At 42.1% G+C, this 20,672-nt stretch overlaps 1 protein-coding gene across 2 annotated transcripts; it reads right to left on the bottom strand.

The window, feature by feature from the left end:
- Positions 1-1,333: 1,333 nt before the first annotated feature.
- LOC137345166 (sterile alpha motif domain-containing protein 9-like) lies at positions 1,334-14,919 on the bottom strand. Of its 2 annotated transcripts, XM_068008641.1 has the most exons (3): positions 14,691-14,919; positions 13,485-13,610; positions 1,334-8,932 (listed from the first exon to the last, which is right to left on the bottom strand). In XM_068008641.1, the coding sequence occupies exon 3, from the start codon at positions 8,916-8,918 to the stop codon at positions 3,951-3,953; it is 4,968 nt and encodes a 1,655-aa protein (XP_067864742.1). In that variant the 5' UTR covers positions 8,919-8,932; positions 13,485-13,610; positions 14,691-14,919; the 3' UTR covers positions 1,334-3,950. The 2 variants fall into 2 exon arrangements, with proteins under 2 accessions (XP_067864742.1, XP_067864736.1); XM_068008635.1 differs by lacking the exon at positions 13,485-13,610.
- Between the last annotated feature and the right edge of the window lie 5,753 nt (positions 14,920-20,672).

Below are 20,672 nucleotides of genomic sequence, written 5' to 3'. Positions count from 1 at the left end.
GCAGCATATAAACCAGGTGCTGTGTAGACTGGGCGGAGTATAAACCGGGCGGTGTGTAGACTGGGCGGAGTATAAACTGGGTGGTGTGTAAACTGGGCAGAGTATAAACCGGGTGGTGTGTAAACTGGGCAGTGTATAAACCGGGTGGTGTGTAGACTGGGCAGAGTATAAACCGGGTGGTGTGTAGACTGGGCAGTGTATAAACCGGGCGGTCTGTAGACTGGATGGGGGTATAAACCAGGTGGTGTCTAGGCAGGGAGGAGATATTAGAAAGGCTGGCTGTACTTAAAGTGGTCAAGTCACCAGGACTTTGGCAGCTGAAGGCATGGTCACCAATGATGGAGTGATAAAAATCGGGGTGCTCAAGAGGCCAAAATTGAATGAGCGCAGATATCGCGGAGGATTGTAAGCAGGAGGAGGTTACAGAGCCAGAGAGCGGCAAGGCCATGGAGGGATTGATAAACAAAGTCGAGAATTTTAATATCGAAGCATTGCTCAATCGAGAGTCAATATAGGTCAACAAGCACAGGAGTGATGGATGAATGGTACTTGGTGCGAGTTTGAACATTGCAGTAGAGTTTGGATAACCTCAAGTTTACGGAGAGTGAAAGAGTGGCTGGCCAGGAGTGCATTGGAATTGTCAAGTCTAAAGGTAACAAAGGTCTGAATGAGGTGGTGGATGATGTCCTGATCAGGTAGATGGCTTTGTTCTGGGTGGTGTTGTTGCAGTTGATCCCAACCAGGCAAGTGGAGAGAATTCCATCACCCTTTTGACTTATGCCTTGCAGGTGGTGGAGAGGCTTTCAGTTTAATAGGAGAGCACCTAGTTAGCATGAAGCATGTGAGTGTAAGTGCCACTTATTGCATTGCTGTCATCTGCCTTCCCCATGGAGTTGGGAACACTTGTTCATCCACCACTGAGAGTGTGTTTTCCTGGTCCCACCACCCAATGTTGTTCAGACAGATCAAGCAGAATGCTGCTGTACAGCCCTGCCAAGATCTCTAAGAGTATAGTTGCTGGCTGTTATCTGCACAACTTTGCCAAGCAAACTGAACTGACTGTGGAGCAATCAGGAGAAGAGGACAAGTAACAGAAGATGGAGCTGACCATGAAACAAAGCAATTGTGCACCACAATAAGTTACTGGCCTTTAAATGTTATTAATCAGGTTTTAATTGACCAGAACTTTAATTAAGGTATCCTCACATGTACTTAACACCCTGCTGGGGTGGAATAACATTTGCCACGGTAGTGGTCAGAGAATGGTTTTTATTGATGATTAGATAGATGTTCTATTTATTCCTCAAATCAGTAAATTTATTGGACCTGAAACCACTGTTCATAGTTTATTAAAGATATTGTACATGCAATAGTGGTTAACACACATTTAACAGATAGTATTTACAAATGCACCAGGGCATAGATAGGTGGGGACTCAAACATGATCCAGTTTTAAACTCAGCATATAGGTTTTTTGAATCCAAGATGCCTGTAAAAACATTTATATGTTTCTCTCACCCCCTCTAAATGACAATTCATATATTTCTCCATTACATGACTATACAAAAAGTTACAATGCAACTCCATATAAGGAGAATGTAACTGAACTTGTCTCTTATCACTAACCTGAGTTAATGAACTAGTTTTCTTCCTTAACAAGCTCTTTTTCCATTGGGCTAATGAGATTAGCATCACTCCCTTTGTTGTCAGTCAGGCTCTCTGACACATGCCGTGATCCTTTTAATTAGAAATCCTTCCTCTGCCCATCCTCCCTAATTGGTCGAGGAGCTCGGAGGTGGGCTCTTAATTGGTTTCCTCTGGTAAAGAACAACTCGATGGCCTGCTACACCAGCAATTGGATTCACAAACTGAAAAATGGTCCTGACATCTGAAAAAGAGCTTAGGTGAGAGGATTCAGCCTGTTGTCTCAATGTCCAGAGGAATGATTGTGCACCATATTGTGAGGTCAGCTCATTTGAATATACTTTGGACACTTCCAGTGTGTAGCACATGGTGCACTGGGAGTGTAGCAAACTTGTATGGCAAAATTTCAGGCACTAGAAGCGTCTAAATGGCTGCTAGCACTAAGCCAGAAAGTTCCTTTTGTTGGGGGAAAGAGCTCTGCACTGGGGAAGAATTGGCCAATGCTGACGGAAAAGGTAGGTTGGGTGGTCCAAGTGCAAAGCCAGGCCCACCCAGAGCTTCCCTATCAATTATTAGAGGGCATTGAGTGAGTATAGTTTTGCTTAATGTACTCCAGTCCCATTGGTGCAGTCTAATTTGAATATTCAATGAGCCTTGTGCAAAGTTGGAGCATGCACTGGTCGTCCGCATTTGGGATGCTGACCACTTGAGACATGTTGCAAGCTTTGGAGCTCTAGACATTGGATGGCTCACATCACATTAATGACCTCATGAAATCATTTTCAGAATAAACTCATAAATCAATGAAGAAAATTCTGCTGAAGTTGAAAATTACTCCCCTAAGCTCTGGCATTTAAAGTGACTTGTGGATGAAAGTGCTGAAATCAGAATTAAAATTATGAAATCTAAAATAAACTAAAAATGCTGAAGATATACAGAATGACTGATTGGGCCTTTCACCAGATTCTGATAAAATTATGATGAAGCGTTCCAAGCAACATGTTAATCTGTCTTTCCTCTTTCAAATGCTGACTAATCTATTGCATGTTTCTAGGATTTTATAACTGTTATACAGAAACATGTATTGAATACTAACCAAATATAACATCGCATTCTGCATATTCCAACACCCTAACCAACTCTGTATAGACATCTAGTCATTATTTTCTTGACACTATCTGTCATACATCTCTAAGCATATAAAAAACTTACATTTATCTTGCACCTTTTACAACCTCAGGATGTAACAAAGTACTTTACAGTCAATAAGTGTTTTGAAGTATTGGCACTGTTGTAATGTAGGAAGTGTGGTAGCCAATTTGTGCACAGCAAGCTCTCACAAACAGCAATGTGATAATGACCAGATAGTCTGTTTTTGTTGTGATGTTGATTGATGGATAAATATTCTCTAGGACAATGGGGATAATTCCCTGCTCTTCTTCAAAATAATACCATGGGATCTTGTACATCCACCTGAGAGAGCAGATAGGACCTCAATTTAACACCCCATAACAGACAGCTCGATCAGTGCAGCACACCCTCAGTACTGCACTGGAGTGTCAGTCTAGATTTTTGTGCTCAAGTGAGTCTTGAATTCACAGCCTTCTGGATAAGAGTGCTACAAATTGAGCCACAGCTGACATACAGGCCCTGAAAAAAATCACAATCTCACATCCTAACTTTGGTGGGGATGCACAGAGTGTCTGGAAACATGGCTGGCAGCAGCCATGCCCGATTTCAGCACTGAGCCAAAGATTATGGATGGCTATGTGGTATCAGAGGTCCCAGCAGCATACTATAAGGCCATCAATGTAAGGGAACAGCTGGGGCAGGGACTCTGAACATTGGAGTTCCCACGCCCTATACCTTCTTAAAGACCTGAAATATGGTTAGCCCAGGAACACCTGATCAGACTAGATATACCAGCACAAACCAATGTTGGCAGTAGGGACTCGGCTAGGGTTGAGGTCTGGACCACTGAATCTGTGCACATTAAATTGTATTTTTTTTAAGCAACCCCCTAATGGGCTGCTGCTGGCTCCCATTTTTTTTCTGGAGAGCCTGATACCCCACCCTATCCCCTTAACCCTCTAAACTTTGGTGGGGTTAGCAGTGGAAGAGAATGACAGGCCTCACAGATTTTCAGGATCAGAAACTACTTGGAAAAATGTCTCCCTAAATCTATATTTGACCTGATACATATGCAAGACCTCAATAATGTAACTGTAATACTGAAAAATACATACACCGTAGACATCAGAACAAGGTGTATTCTAATGTTATCCATCAGTCCGAGTCTATAGATGTTAATTTGTAGTTTCTATGTCATATGCTATTGGTCCATCCATAGAGAATCCCAGGTAAAAGGATATTTTTTCAATGCTTAGACCACTTCTCAGCTTGCCCAAATATACAGGACGCACAGGGATTTTGATTTTTTCAGCACTGCCAAACTCTACGTACACCTTGTTATCTTCCCCTGTTCTACCATTCACACGAAGGAGAAGCTTTTTGACTTCTTCTTCTTTCCAGATTTCTCCAGATTGCCACAAGCTGTTCAGTTGTGGCACTTTATTGAAGAAATAATCAATTTTTGCTTTGTGAACAAACCTGTTCAAACCTTCTTTCTTGCCGAGATAGAAATGTGCAACAATATGTTTGGAACGACTCATTCGCCCGTATCGTCCTCTAAATGTCTGTTTGATTGCAGTCATGCATTTCAGAAGAAAACTGGAATCTTCATTAATTTTGTTACAGTCTGTCGGCCAAAATAATAGGGAAGCCAAGAAATATGGTTCAACATAACCATAATCAAACCCCACATCTTGCAGTACTTCTTTCAAAAGGCCTCGAAGTTTATCATAAGTTTCAATTTTCTTGGCCTTTGGTTTAACACAGTTAAGTACAATGTTAGCCAAGATAAAGTTTTGTTTCTGTCTTGATAACATTTTCATTGTTGAATTCTGAAGGATAAATTGGTACTTACGGACAATTTCTTCCATTCTTTGTCCATTTTCATGATTATTTGTAAGGAACTCAAGCAAACCCGCAAAGCGGTCAGCTTTGTGGAACTCTAGAAACGTTTTGCATTCTTCCAACTCAAGTGGCATACTGAGTTTTGGCTTGTTCATCCTTGCAGCCTTACTTTCACCCTGTGACGGACAGAATATTTTTGTGTATTTTGAAAAACCTTCTGAAACCTTTTTGCGAATCTTATATTCTGCTGTTTCTCTCTCAATACTCCTTGTTTTGAAATGGACAAAATAGTCTTCAAAAAAGTCAAAAGCTGTTTTCATAGTGATCTGGATATTAATCAGGTATCGATTATATTCTTCAACCACTGAACACAACTCTTCATCAGTAATGTTTTTCATTTCAATGTGCCCAAGATTCAAGTTACCTGACAGTAAATACATTAATTGCTTTGTACTTATTTCATCCTTTCTACTAAAGAATGGTATCATTCTGAGGACATCTATAACGTACAGAGCAATTTCAATCTCTCCCAAATAACCAGAAGTGTTGTACACATCAGATTTCCGTTTATTCCTCTGTTCATGCCATTCAGTTCTGTTTTCTCCTTTCTGTTCTGTCAGACGCTGGGATTGTCTGAAAGCATCTGAAGCAGATTGTGCAAGATCCAGGAGCTCCCTCAATTGATGAGGAGTTGCTACAGTTTGTTTGTCGATTTCAATACGCTCCATTCTGTGTTTTAACTTGCTTTTGAAAACTTGGCCTAATGTATCAGTTATGTAAGAATTATCTTTTGCCCGATCTTTAGCTTTAAAAGCCCATTTAAGTGCAGAATCAAAATCCTTTACTATCAGATAGAAATGTCTTGCAAGGACCTGGGAAATAAAGGGATTTTGGTCAAACCTGTTTGATGCTTCAGTCAAAACATTTGTGACTTGATCATTTCCTTCCTCTACCTGTATTGCTTCAATTAAAGGGGAGAACAAAGTGTCTGCTTCATCCCCATGTTCTTTTCGCTGCCTGGTAATCAACAAACTCCATGTATCTTGGAGGAGTTTTTCTTTTCCAATGCTACGCTGGAAAAACATGTTTTGACCGAGCAACATTGTGGCAATTTTACTCTTGGGAAGATTGTAGGAATGCTTCAATTCTTCCAAGCAACCACTTGCAATCAATGGGTGGATGATTCGAATTCCCTCATACCTTCCATATTCTTCCACTTCTATATGAATAAGAAGGTTGCAGTAAGTGCCCATCACATCCTCAAACTTTTCTGGACCCCAGAATGATGTTTTCACTTGTCCATATTCCAAGAATTCTTCACATTTTGAAACTGAAATTGAAGAATCTTTAACATACCAGTTCAGCAAAGCCAAAATTGAAATCAGCTGTCCTTGTTTGCTTACAATATTCAGGTCCTTCAAGCTATTATGGACCACCTTTACAATGTACTTTTTATCAAAGTTACTCTTCATGATCATGAAAGAGTAGAAGTTTTCAGGTTTTGCGTGTTGTTGCTCAATTTCCTCAAGCTTTAACTCAAACGACTGTTGCTCATTTACAGACAGTTTATGTTTTAGAGCAACGCTGTCCAAAACACTCATTTTTGAGCTTCTGACTGGATCCTGGGATCTCATACAGTTTAGTATGATTACCAAGGGCCACTCGAATCGCAGGCCTTTCTCTGCAACAGTAGATTGAATTGCGTTCTGTAACACATGAACATTTTCTAATTCTTCAAAGTCATCTACCAGAAGTAATACAGGTAAGTAATCTGAGTTAGATGTTTCTCTATAAGTGACCAGATGAATGACTTGCCTTCCAATTTCTACAAAGTCTTCTTTACTGTTCTTCAATACAGCACATCTGAATTTTTTCCTTGACTCCCATAAAAAATGCATGGCTAAAGTTGTCCCACCACAGCCTGGATGATGAAATAAATTGATAATCTTCACACATGTTGCAGAAGGTGATTTTGCATTAATCAGTTCATCAAGTTTGCTGTAACTGTCTCGTTTGATAAAAGGGACTTTTGTGGAAAAGTAAAAGTTCCACCATGATGCTTTGCCACCTCTGTAAAACTGCTCCTCTTTGCCTTTTTGAAATTCCTTATAACGATTTTGATCATTTTCTATTTCGGTGCCCTCACATTCATTTTCACACAGGACTTCAAGTGCAGTCAGAAGCTCCTCCTCTTTTTTCTGAAGAATAACAGATGCTAAATTTGCTGAGGGTAAGAATCGTCTTGTACATCGAGTAACTGATTTTAATTTCAGAACAGTAGCATTGACTTCCTCAAGGCTTAGGGCAGAAATACATCTATCTGTAAGTTCCTGTGACTCACACGTACACAGCATGACGTCCTTCCATCGCAAGAATGTTTGTTCACTTTCACAGATGCACATTATGTCTTCTGTTCCTTTCAGTTCTTGGTAAAATGCACAGAAAGTTTCAAAAATGGGGTCTCTAGGATCATCTACTTTAGACAGGAGCAAAAAAACTACCAGAAATTTCCCTTTTGGCATTATATCTGGTCGGCACAAAAAGGAAACCAGTTTCCTGACATCTGCAGCTCGTTCTTTATACCACACTTTAGGCAGTAGTGGCATATAGCTCTGATTTTCAAGGTCTGACCTTCCATTGCAAAATATCCAACTTGTTTGCTTGTACAAATTCAGTTGTTCAATCTTTTCACTAATTGCTGTATCAATATCTTGGAAGTGACTAGGGAAGTGAAGATTTGCTATTCTCTCCTCACGATATGACTTACATGCACCACTGGTAACAGACTCAGGATCAAATTCTAGCACACAAAACCAATTCATTTCCTTTAGAAATTCTAAATTTTGAGTTTGAGTCTGCTGGGATTTGTTTGTCACTAATATATACCACTGGTAATAGGATGTGTCCAACATTTCTGAGCCACCTGTAATCATCCTAGCCAGCTTGTATCCCTCTTGTTTTTTTGTCTGCTTTTGTGGCTTTTCTTCAGCAGTTTTCCGTTTCTCCACCAAGGTTTGTACTGTCTCAGTGAGGAACCTTCTGTATTCAGCCTCTTTTTCTGTGAAATTTTTATTTCCCAGAATATCTCTGGAGCTGCTTCCATCACGTATGAACAGGTGTTTCTCTTTACTCTTCATCCATCTTTTGTCAGTCTTATTCATCATGTAAATATGATACAAGTTGGAACCACAAGTCATGTAGCTTGGTACAATATCAACTTCAATGACAAACTTTGCTGACAATGTTTGATTTGGGTTCAAAACCTCCACAAATCGAGGTGGTCTAATGGAAAATTTTGCATCTGTAATGTCTTTTTGTTCAAAGTAATGAACAAAATTGTTGTGAAGATAGTCGACATATTTATCTGTGCTATCCACAGACACACCTATAATCTCACCATGCGCATATCCACTTCCTGTGTCGCCGACCCCAAAATGGATGGTACCATTTGTTCTGCTATTCATGCATGCAGCTGAGAATCTAAAAACTTCATTGCTAAACTTCTTCTTCATATCCTCCTCAGTTGCATTCTCTGTCAAATTAAAAAGCTTAAACTCATGTACTGGGTCAATTAGATTGGAGGGTCCAGTTTCAGGAGAAAGAATATAATTCTGTATGTAGCTGGTGCCTGTGTGACGTTGGTCAAATGGATATGTTTCACATCTTGGCTTTGATGCATTTTGTTCCTTCTGCTGTTTCTGGTTTCTTGTTCCTGATTCTATGGCAGGTTGTACCTTTGCATCAGTAGCAGAAGTCTGCTGTGAACATTGCTTTTCTTTTGTTTTGTTTCCCTCTGATTTTGTAGAAATAGCCAAGTTAGATTGTGTTTCTGTGTCTACTCGACATCTAATGGTAATGCCATCAGGTTCAGTTTTGCCTTTTCTATTCTTTGTGTTGGGTTTTTGTTCTAAGGATTCAATGGAATCTCTTTCACTGCTCAGACTCTCTGTTTCACTACTGACAACCACCTTACAATCTGAACGATTTGCTCCTGCAGAAGAGAATCTTTCTGAACTTGTTTGCTGCTCATCGGCAACAGTTGCGAGTTTTGTGTCTAACTTTGAGCCCTTGATGAATTCATCACGTTTACGTATTATCACAGCAGCCGGTCCAGCCTTTATGCCCATTTCATTTATGTCTGCTTTAGTAAGGTCCACCAATACCACTCCACAGACATCTTCATTGTACAGTATGTCACCACATTTCTGATCAAGTTTCAGTTGATCAACTACCCAGTCTTTCACGTGCTCTTTGGTCCATTCAGTTAAGGTACCAGGTAAATTGCACTGTTTGCTCATCTTCGGTTTTTCACCTTTAATAGAAATACAAGTTGTAGCATTATTTACTAAGATGTAAATTTTGTGCAACGATCATGTTTTCTTTTATATTATTATTAATTGAGAAAATATTCTGTAGTTCTAAGACCGAGAGTTTAGGACACTATCAAAGTTGAAAAAAGATGGCAAGATAAAACAGGGGGAGTAGAATTTTCATGGGACTTCCCCAATCTCCCACTGTAAATTTAGCAAAGGAAACATTTTTAATTTATGCCATTTCTCCTCGATTACTGATTAACTTCTGCTGAAGTTGCAGCAGGAGATTGAGAGAAGCCTCAGTGAAATTATTGGCAATTAAGTTCTAGTTAGTTAATGGAAAACTTGAATTTCAAATTATCATGGATTGTAGAAGGAAGGGGAAGTTGAAGGTTAGTAATTTTAGTTTTCAGGTCCTGCAAACAGAAGAGATGGACAGAAAATGGTGCAATGATATTTGATTGCAGTAGTGAGGATGTAGAGAAGAAAATGTAGGATGTTATAGTTGAAGCTGATGGAAGAATAAAAAATAAAATAACAGCAATGACTGCAGTACTGTCTCGATAAAATAAAGACAAACAAAATATAGTGATTTAGAAAGTGACAAGACTCTAATAAGGCCTCTGGGGCTTATTTGCTACTGGGGTCAATCACAACCCATATGATGAGGCCACGATGTGCAAGTATCCTGCTGGATAATAACTCAAAATGCAGAGCCAGAGTTCTGGTCTTCACTCACCCTGACTGTCTAGAATGGGATTCTAAACCTGCACCTCTTAACTCAGAGATGGTAATGCTACAACTAAAGCAAATCACCCCTGCCTACTGCTGAGGTTACAGAAAGGATTCTACCAGGCCAAAAAATCTTAGACTCTTTCTCCCATTATACGTAGTTCCCCAGAAAAATGGGAAGCTCACTCACGACTCTTGACCTCAGGGTCCTGAACCCTTCAATCTTAATGTAGGCATTGCAGCCAAAATACAGTCACTGAAATAATGTATATCTTTACACTGGGATAGGAAAGACCCAAGGGAAGTGTCCCTGCTTCAACACTGGCATGATGCATTGTCAGAATACATTAATCGAGTGACTTCATTCTTTATAAAGTGCTTGCTGATTGTGGCAACCTTTCTGAGGCAAAAAGAACTGCAGATCTACTCATACCTTGATAGCAGGTTTTTGCAGCAGCCTTACAAATATAAAAACTCTTTGAAGGTGAAATCGTGTGCCCTTTAAGACTAATGGAGGGGTGGGACCATTTCTGGGTCCCGCCCCCGCACTTGCCAACAACATACCGATCTTCTGGGAGGCGCCCTCCTGAATGGCCGCCATAGGACCTGCCAGCCAATTAAGGATAACAGGTGGGTTCCCAAGGCTGCAAGCCCAAGAAGAGGTGGGCGCTGCCACTGCAGGATAGGGAATGTCCAGGTGCCTCCATCTTCAGGCAGCCTCTGAGGAGGCTTGGATTTGTTTTAAAAAAGACTCTGGGCACAGCTGCAAGGAGAGGGAACCCTTCCTCAGGACAGCCAGCAGCTGCAGCTGTAGCCTTCAGCATTCCCCCGCGGAAACGGGAAGATTCTGTCCCATCAGTTCCAGCTGCTGATGGAACATTTGAGATTTGTGATCAATGGAAAAAAATCCCAGTTGTGCCCAGCACAACATTTGTCTTCATATGAGTTTATTTCAAGAGTATCATTTGTCTTCCACCAGACAGGTTTACAGCCATCCAAGCGAGATATTACATAACTCAGGTTGAGTCTATATTACATCACTGGGCTGTAAGACATTATTTTCATCTTCAGCACTCATAGGCAAGACCTCACTTGTTACAAGTCACACTATGACTTAAAATGTACAAATATCTGATAATGTAGCATGCACAGGGGTTATTTGGATATGTCGTGAGCCTCTTTGTGAACTCCTGACTTGTCAGATAAACCGTGGTCGAGGCTATAATCTATAGTATATATTTTTTAAGAATAAATCGTTAAACAGCAGCAAAGGCAAACAACTGATTTATAGTAAAATATATAACATAGAATATAGAGTAAATAAGAAAAAACTGTTTCCACTTGCAGGTGGGTTGGTAACCAGAGGACACAGATTTAAGATAATTGACAAAAGAAACGGGGAAGATGAGGAAAATTATTTTACACATCGAGTTGTTCTGATCGGGAATGCATGACCTGAAAGCTCAGTGATAGCCTTTTAAAAATGGCGGCAGCACCTGCTTCTGCATCAGGTGACGCAGTGAACAGCGTCGCCAATGCTGCCCCTGCCACATGATTGGGGCGGCACAGCAGCCAGGAATATGCTATATGGCCCCCTGCCATATAATTGCGGTGGCGCAGGTCCCGTAGGGGCTGGCTGCCATGTTCTGCGTCCGCTGCTGCTCCCGGCTCTGGACTACAAAATCTAGCCCTGGGTGGGTGGCCATCCGGAAAAGTAGGAAGAGCTAGGAAGAGCAGAAATCTTTGGGGTATGTTCCACTCTCAAACTGGTACTTGGCAAGGAAAGCAGACCAGACCATGGCACCAATGGGCAAGGGACTGCACAGGAGAGCACAGCAAAGAGTAGAAATGCAGTTGTTACAGAAGATTCCATAATCAGGAGGACAGACAGGCGTTTCTGTAACCGTCATTGTGAGTCCTGCCTCCCTGGTGCCAGGGTAAAGAACATCATGGAGAGGATGCAGAATATTCTGCAGGGGGATGGGAGTGAGCCAGAGGTTGTGGTACCAATGTCACAGAGAGGACAGGTATTGAGGTCCTACAGTCAGAATTTTAGGAACTAGGGAGGAAGTCAAAGAGTAGGACCTCAAAGATAATCATCTCCTAATGCCATGCGCTCGTGAGAATTGAAATAGGAAGTTAGGGAGGATCAATGTATGGCTTCAGGCATGGTGCAGGAGGGAGGGATTCTGATTCTTGGGATATTGGGACCAGGAGGCACCTATTTCAAAGGAATGCGCTGCACCTCAACAGACTGGGACCAATGTCCTCATGGAGAGGTTCACTAGTGTGATTGGAGAGGGTTTAAACTAAATTGGCAAGGGTGTAGGCATTAACATATAAAAGTAGTAAAGAGGTTTAAGGTGCATAAAGTAAGAGTGTTGGATAGTACTAGAAAAAGAAGTAGTACCATGCCAGATAGGAGCAGGCTAAGAAGGACTACAAGGAATAAAAAGGTTTAGAATCCATGCATGTAAATACACAAAGTGTGGTGAATAAGGTTGGTGAGCAACAAGCACAAATAGCTGTATGGGAATATGATGCCGTGGTAAGAATGGAAACGTGGCTTAAAAATGTTGAAGATTGGGCATTTAATATACAAGGATACAAAGTGTTCAGAAAGGATAGGGAAGGTAAAAATGGAGGTGGGGTGGCAAGACTGACTAGGAAAGATATTGTAGTATTGAAAAGAGAGGATGTCCTTGAGGGGGCAAGGACAGAATCCATTTGGTTAGAATTGAGAAGCAAAAGGTTTATGGTCACACTACTGGGGGTATTCTATAGGCCTCAAAATGGTGGGAGAGCGATAGAGGAGCAAATCTGCTGGCACATTTGAATTTTTAAAGAAAAACTCCCCCAAAAATTTATTAAATACATCTCTAATACCCCTTTCCCACCCCCCAATAACAATTACCTTAACTATTTGCTCTTGCCCCCCCAAAACACACAGCTTTCAAATCTGCCCTCCCCTCAACCCCCAGACTACACAAGGTTTGAAGTTCACCACTTCCCATCATCCCCTACACCCATGACGTGTATTTGACCTCGTGTCCCTCCCCCGCACTGAAAATCTTCACTCCTCTCCCCTCCCCACCAGTGTCACATCGCCTTTTCCCGGGCAGGGAATTGAAAGCGTGGGAGTGCCAACCGCCATGCTGGAGATCATGGACTTTTTTGAAAGAAAATTGAAAGGAGTACAAGAGTAAGGAAGTTTTGCTACAATTGTACAGGGCTTTGGTGAGATTACATTTTGAATGTTGTGAACAGTTTTGGTCTCCATACTGAAGGAAGGATATATTTTCCTTAGAGGGGGTACAGTGAAGATTCACTAGACTGGTCCCTGGGGTGAGAGGGGAGAGGGTTGTCCTATGAGGAGAGATTGAGTCGAATGGGCTTATACTCTCTGGAGTTTAGAAGAATAAGAGGTGATCTCATTGAAATGTTCAGATTCTGAGAGGGACTAACAGAAGAGATGCTCGGAGGTTGTTTCCCTTGACGAGTCTAGAACAAAGGGATATAGTTTCAGGATAAGGGGTTGGCCATTTTTAACTGAGATGAGGAGAAATGTATTCATTCAAAGGGTTGTGTATCTTGGATTATCGATCCCAGTCGCTGAGTATATTGAAGGCTGAGATTGACAGATTTTGGAACTCTCTAAGGGAACCAAGGGATATAGGGATTGGATGGAAAAATTGAGTTGAGGTCAAGGATCAGCCATAATCCTATTGAATGGCGGAACAGACGCCAAGGGTCATATAGCCTTCTCCTTCTCCTATTTCTTATGTTCATTTGAATAGCATCCATCTGTGCTGTACGAACCAAGGAATATCCAGCCAGGAGGTTGGTCTGCAACACCAAGTATACCGCTCAACAGAGAAAGTTAGAATTCACTCTTTGACTCTGGGGTTGTTGTGTATTAACCAGCTTGTTTAACCCCAGAGGTAACTGCAATGAAAAAATAGAATATAAATATACCCAAGATAAAATACTGTATTTTGTCACAACCTGGGGTTCAGCCACAGCAAATAGCTACATATCAATGTTCAGTGTTGTCAGCCATTTCTTTAAATTGTGTATGATACACTATGACTATTGAAAATTCTCTGTTGTCCTATGAAGTCAGTATCAGTTAAGTAACATCTAACCTCCTGTAATGATGAGTTTAAACTGAGTTTAGTGGGCTGCTATAGTAACTTAAGATAAACATATCAACCAATTTGTTAAATATTGCTTACAGGAATTTAACACCAAGGTTTTAAGCAAAACAAAAATGTTATCCTCTCCCAGCCCCGGAGTTTTTGTTGAAATGCCCAGTGCTGTGTATTCCACTACATGTGTTTGCCTGTGGCTGTCTGTCTGTCAGGAAACTGAATGGAGACCACAGTCTGGCAAAATGTCCATACTGACAGCTGGGATATCCTTTCCTCATCCCACACATTACATCCTCTGTCCTGCCAAATATGAATTCCCATCCATTTTTGGTGTTTATTTTAAAGAAACACCATTTTTAAAACAATGGATGAATAATTAACACACAAATGAAAGTCAGTGGCGCAGTGGTTAGCACCGCAGCCTCACAGCTCCAGAGACCCGGGTTCGATTCTGGGTACTGCCTGTGTGGAGTTTGCAAGTTCTCCCTGTGACCGTGTGGGTTTTCGCCGGGTGCTCTGGTTTCCTCCCACAGCCAAAGACTTGCAGTTAATAGGTAAATTGGCCATTATAAATTGCCCTTAGTGTAGGTAGGTGGTAGGGAATATGGGATTACTGTAGGGTTAGTATAAATGGGTGGTTGCTGGTCGGCACAGACCGGTGGGCCGAAGGGCCTGTTTCAGTGCCGTCTCTCTAAATAAATAAAATACAAATACAGCGCTGGATCGGAATTGGTGTTTTTTTTTTAAAGAAACACCATTTTTAAAACAATGGATGAATAATTAACACACAAATGAAAGTCAAAATAATACAGATACAGCGCTGGATCGGAACTGGTGGCAATTGTAGCGACCTGTCTATTTCACTGTTATTTACCTACGGCAGATCTGTATCCTCTCAGGTTACCAGTGAGTTGTTGGATTTCCAGCTCATGTCCTCCTGACTCGTGTCTTTCTCCTATCCTCTGACAAATCACCTTAAAGGATGGAGGAAAAAAAGAGATTTATTTCACTGGTATTTCTGCTGCGCAATCTGCTGCAGATCCGCGGAAGTCCTGGAAACAGCTTCTGGTTTCCGCATACTCCCTACAAAGCGCCTTTCACATTAGTTTACTTGACTGCGTGATGACATTGCGAGAGTGTACGACACGGAAGTGCTGCTCAAATCATTGAATGGGCGAATAATAATGTATCTGTGTCGAGTATTAATTCAGATTAAATACAGAGTTATCCATTAAAATATTTTGTTGAAACTGTAACGACTGGTTGAAGTCAACTGTTTGGATCTATCTAAGGACTATTACATACAATTACATGCAGAACAGAAACAGGCCATTCAGCCCAACAGGTCTATGCTGGTCCTTATGCTCCACACAAACTCCTTCCCACCTTATTTCATCCCACCTTATCAAAATATCCTTTTCCTATCTCCCTTATGTACATGTCTAGCTTTCCCTTAAATGCATTTACGCTAATCGCCTAAACCACTCCAGGTAATAATGACATTCTCACGACCCTCTGAGTACAACATTTCTCCTGAATTCCTTATCGGATTTATTAGTGACTATCTTAAATTGATGGACCCTAATTTTCAATGCCCCCCCCCCCCCCTCCATTGAACCCCTTTATAATTTTAAAGACTTCTGTCAGGTCACCTCTCAGCCTTCTCTTTTCTAGAGAGAAGAGCCTAAACCTGTTCAATTTTTCCTGATAGTTGTACCCTGTCTGTTCCGATATCGTCATTGTAACTCATTTTTGCACATTTTCCTGTGCTTCTTTGTCCTTTTTGTAATATGGATTATAGTAGTTTCAGTTTTGTTTTACATATATGAGCCTATTGTTTCTCCTGATAATATTTGCAGATGAAAATGTTGCACGTTCATATGGCACACCTCTGTATATAATATTATTTGGTTTATCTAAAAATCTGTTTATATGAAAATAACAGACAGAGGAATGTCTTGTGAAAATATTAAGCTTTCTTCCAGTAATATCACCTACAGTATTTCCTGGCTGTGGTTTTTACAAGTCAGCGAAGAAGGTTCCACCTCTTTGAAATGTTTCCATTTTTCTGTCAAACTGTTTGAAAGCAGCTTTTTGCATCAGTGCAAAACAGTTTCAACTATGTATCCACTCCAAAGTGGCAGCACAATTCAAATGCTAGGTCGTGATCTGACCTAAGGAAAACTTGTGACAAAAATTAGATATTTTTGTCCAATTTTGAATTAGTGGGTGCTCCTTCAAATGTCATAACAACCCTGACACAGTTAAAAAACAGTTCAAGTTTTCTGTACATTAACTCCAATGGAATATTGCATGTTTCAACAGTTTAAGGCTGGAGAGTGAAATAATTCAAGCTTAAGTAGCTGTTATTGACTCAGATTGTACATGACAAAGATTTCAACCCGGAGTTTGCACTGAGCAGCAAAGCAACAGCTCTCACCACTGACCACAAAGAAAGTTACCTATATACATCTAGAGGAGGGGAAGGTGTGTTTGATGGTGGCAGCACAATAAGCTCATTGACTCCCACAGCTACCTGACTACACTTCTTCACACCTTGCTTCCTGTAAGGACTCGATTCCATTCTCCCAGTTTCTCCATCTTGGTTGTATCCGTTTGGACAATGCAACCTTCCATATCAGCGCTTCCAATATGTCTTTCTTTTTACTCCACTTAGGATTCCCACCCCACTCTGATAAACAGGGCCCTCAACCGTGTCCATTCTATTTCACGTATTTCTGCTCTCACCACTTCCCCTCACCCCCAGAACCAAGATAGAGTTCCCTTGTCCTCACCTTTAACCCCACCAGCCTCAGTATTCAAGGGATCGTCTTCAGCCATTCCCACCATCTCCAGCATGATGCCACCACCATCACCCCCATACATTTCAGCATCCTGAAGGCACTGACCCTCTGTGATACCCTGGTCCACTTCACAGTTTTCCCCAACACACCTTCCCCATCAAAAAAAAAGCAAAGTACTGCAGGTGCTGGAAATCTGAAATAAAAACAAGAAGTGCTGGAAATACTCAACAGATCTGGCAGCATCTGTGGAGAGAGAAGCAGAGTTAACATTTCAGATCGGTGACTCTTCATCAGAACTGGCTAATGTTAGAAATGTAATAGCTTTTAAGCAAATAAAGTGGGGGTGGGGCAAGAGATAACATAAGGGAAGGTGTTGATAAGATAGAGGGTCATAGAGAATAACTGACCAGAAGGTCATGGAGCAAAGGCAAATGGTATGTTAATGGTGTGCTGAAAGACAAAGCGTTGGTACAGAGAGGGTATTGATTGACAGAAAAATGAACAGCCCTGGCTCAAAGCATAAACATGAAAGTAGGCACATGGTAAAAAAATGAATGATAAAAAAACAAAAATAAAATAAACAAATAAAAAGAAAAAATAACTAAAAATAAAAATAAAAAGGGGGGCCCATCATGCTCTGAAATTATTGAACTCAATGTTTAGTCCGCAGGCTGTAGCATGCCAGATCGGTAAATGAGATGCTGTTCCTCGAGCTTGTGTTGATGTTCACTGGAACACTGCAGCAATCCCAGGATAGATATATGGGCATGAGAGCAGGAGTGTGTGTTAAAATGGCAAGCAACTGGAAGCCATTTCTGCCACGTCCAGCGTGATGCCACTACCAAACGCAGCAAAAACTGTAGACCCAGTAAAAACACATAAGAATGGGGCTAGTTATAAATAATTACATAGTGTGTTGAAACACAGGAAGGTTGGGTAGAAAAGGGGAACAAGACACAGATGTCCAAGAAGTTGTAGACAATAACAGGAAAACATGATGGCACCAGACAGTGTCCTTGCCCGTATCAGACAAAGAAGTCACCTTGGATACGAGGCATAATTAGACTTACATTTAGACATTAGTATTGAGAAAGGGGAAGTGCTGACCAGGCTGTCACTGAACCAAATAAGGAATTATCATTGTACCAGACCCCGATGAGTAAGTAAGAGGGGAGGGTCTTGGAAACAAGATTTAACCCTTGTCCGAATCTAGGGAGGCATGAGAAACTGGGAACAACACTCAAGAAGGTACCCCTGAGTCAGGGACTCAGAGAACGTAGGAGAGCAGCTGCAAGTCCGAGACTGATCACCTCATGCCTTGACGGGTAGTATACTGTACAAGTTAGTGAGAGCTTGTACTTGATAATTTAGTGTGTGAATAAACTATTGATATAACCTTCGCCAATCGGTGTTCACGAGTTCATTAAGAGTAAGTGGTACCGGATGGTATGTTGCCTCCCGGGTGCCAGGGTCAGGGATGTCTCGGATCGGGTCTATAGGATTCTTAAGGGGGAGGGGGAGCAGCCAGAGGTCGTGGTACATATCGGTACCAATGACATAGCTAGGAAAAGGGATGAGGACCTGAAAAGCGAATATAGGGAGTTAGGTTGGAAGCTGAAAGGCAGGACGTGCAGAGTAGTAATCTCAGGATTGTTACTGGTGCCACGTGCTAGTGAGGCTAGAAACAGGGAGCGAGTGCAGCTGAACACGTGGCTACAGAACTGGTGTAGGAGGGAGGGATTCAGATATGTGGATCATTGGGATACCTTCTGGGGAAGGTGGGACCTGTACAAGAAGGACGGGTTGCATCTGAACTGGAGGGGCACCAATATCCTGGGCGGGAGGTTTGCTAGAGCTCTTCGGGAGGGTTTAAACTAGTTTGGCAGGGGGATGGGAACCAGAGCCACGGATCAGTGGATGGGGTAGCTGTTGAACAGGCAGATACAGAGTGCAGAGAGTCTGTGAGGAAGGTTAGACAGTTGACAGGGCAAAGTTGCAGCCAGTATGATGGGTTGAAGTGTGTCTATTTTAACGCAAGAAGTGTCAGGAATAAGGGTGATGAACTTAGAGCATGGATCAGTACTTGGAGCTACGATGTTGTGGCCATACGGAGACTTGGATATCACATGGGCAGGAATGGATGTTGGATGTTCCGGGGTTTAGATGTTTCAAAAGGAATAGGGAGGGAGGTAAAAGAGGAGGGGGAGTGGCATAGTTAATCAGGGATAGTATCACAGCTGCAGAAAGGGAGGTCGTCGAGGAGGGTTTGTCTACTGAGTCATTATGGGTGGAAGTCAGAAACAGGAAAGGAGCAGTCACTTTGTTGGGAGTTTTCTATAGACCCCCCAATAGCAACAGAGTCATGGAGGAACAGATTGGGAGGCAGATTTTGGAAAGGTGCAGAGGTAACAGGGTTGTTGTCATGGGTGACTTCAACTTCCCTAATATTGATTGGAACCTCCTTAGTGCAAATAGTTTGGATGGAGCAGTTTTTGTCAGGTGTGTCCAGGAAGGTTTCCTGACTCAATATGTAGATAGGCCGACTAGAGGGGAGACTATGTTGGACTTGGTGCTTGGCAACGAACCAAGCCAGGTGGCAGATCTCTCGGTGGGAGAGCATTTTGGTGATAGTGATCACAAATCCCTGACCTTTACTATAGTCATGGAGAGGGACAAGAGCAGACGGGATGGGAAAATATTTAATTGGGGGAGGGGGAATTACAATGCTATTAGGCAGGAACTGGGGAGCATAAATTGGGAACAGATGTTCTCAGGGAAATGCACGACAGAAATGTGGAGGTTGTTTAGGGAGCACTTGCTGCGACTGCTGGATAAGTTTGACCTGATGAGGCAGGGAAGGGATGGTAGGGTGAAGGAACCTTGGATGACAAGAGATGTGGAACAGCTAGTCAAGAGGAAGAAGGAAGCTTACTTAAGGTTGAGGAAGCAAGGATCAGACAGGGCTCTAGACGGTTACAAGGTAGCCAGGAAGGAACTGAAGAATGGACTTAGGAGAGCTAGAAGGGGACATGAAAAAGTCTTGGCGGGTAGGATTAAGGAAAATCCCAAGGCATTCTACACTTATGTGAGGAACAAGAGGATGGCCAGAGTGAGGGTAGGGCCGATCAGGGATAGTGGAGGGAACTTGTGCCTGGAGTCGGAGGAGGTAGGGGAGGTCCTAAATGAATACTTTGCTTCAGTATTCACGAGTGAGAGGGACCTGGTCGTTTGTGAGGACAGCGTGGAACAGGCTGATATGCTCGAACAGGTTGAGGTTAAGAGGGGGAATGTGCTGGAAATTTTGAATGATATGAGGACAGATAAGTCCCCGGGGCTAGACGGGATATACCCAAGGATATTATGGGAAGCGAGGGAAGAGATTGCTGCGCCTTTGGCGATGATCTTTGCGTCTTCACTGTCCACTGGAGTCGTACCGGATGATTGGAGGATGGCAAATGTTGTTCCCTTGTTCAAGAAAAGGAATAGGGATAACCCTGGGAATTATAGACCAGTCAGTCTTACGTCGGTAGTGGGCAAATTATTGGAGAGGATTCTGAGAGACAGGATTTATGATTATTTGGAAAAGCATGGTTTGATTAGAGACAGTCAGCATGGCTTTGTGAGGGGCAGGTCATGCCTCACAAGCCTTATTGAATTCTTTGAAGATGTGACAAAACACATTGATGAAGGAAGAGCAGTGGATGTGGTGTATTTGGATTTTAGCAAGGCGTTTGATAAGGTTCCCCATGGTAGGCTCATTCAGAAAGTAAGGAGGCGTGGGATTCAGGGAAAGCTGGCTGTCTGGATACAAAATTGGCTGGCCCATAGAAGTCAGAGGGGGGTAGTAGATGAAAAGTATTCAGCATGGAGCTCAGTGACCAGTGGTGTTCCACAAGGATCTGTTCTGGGACCTCTGCTCTTTGTGATTTTTATAAATGACTTGGATGAGGAAGTGGAAGGCTGGGTTAGCAAGTTTGCCGATGACACGAAGGTTGCTGGAGTTGTGGATAGTGTGGAAGGTTGTTGTAGGTTGCAACGGGACATTGACAGGA

This window comes from Heterodontus francisci, chromosome 2, assembly GCF_036365525.1.
Source record: "Heterodontus francisci isolate sHetFra1 chromosome 2, sHetFra1.hap1, whole genome shotgun sequence".
NCBI lineage: Eukaryota > Metazoa > Chordata > Chondrichthyes > Heterodontiformes > Heterodontidae > Heterodontus > Heterodontus francisci.
This window is presented reverse-complemented; position numbering and strand designations above follow the sequence as displayed.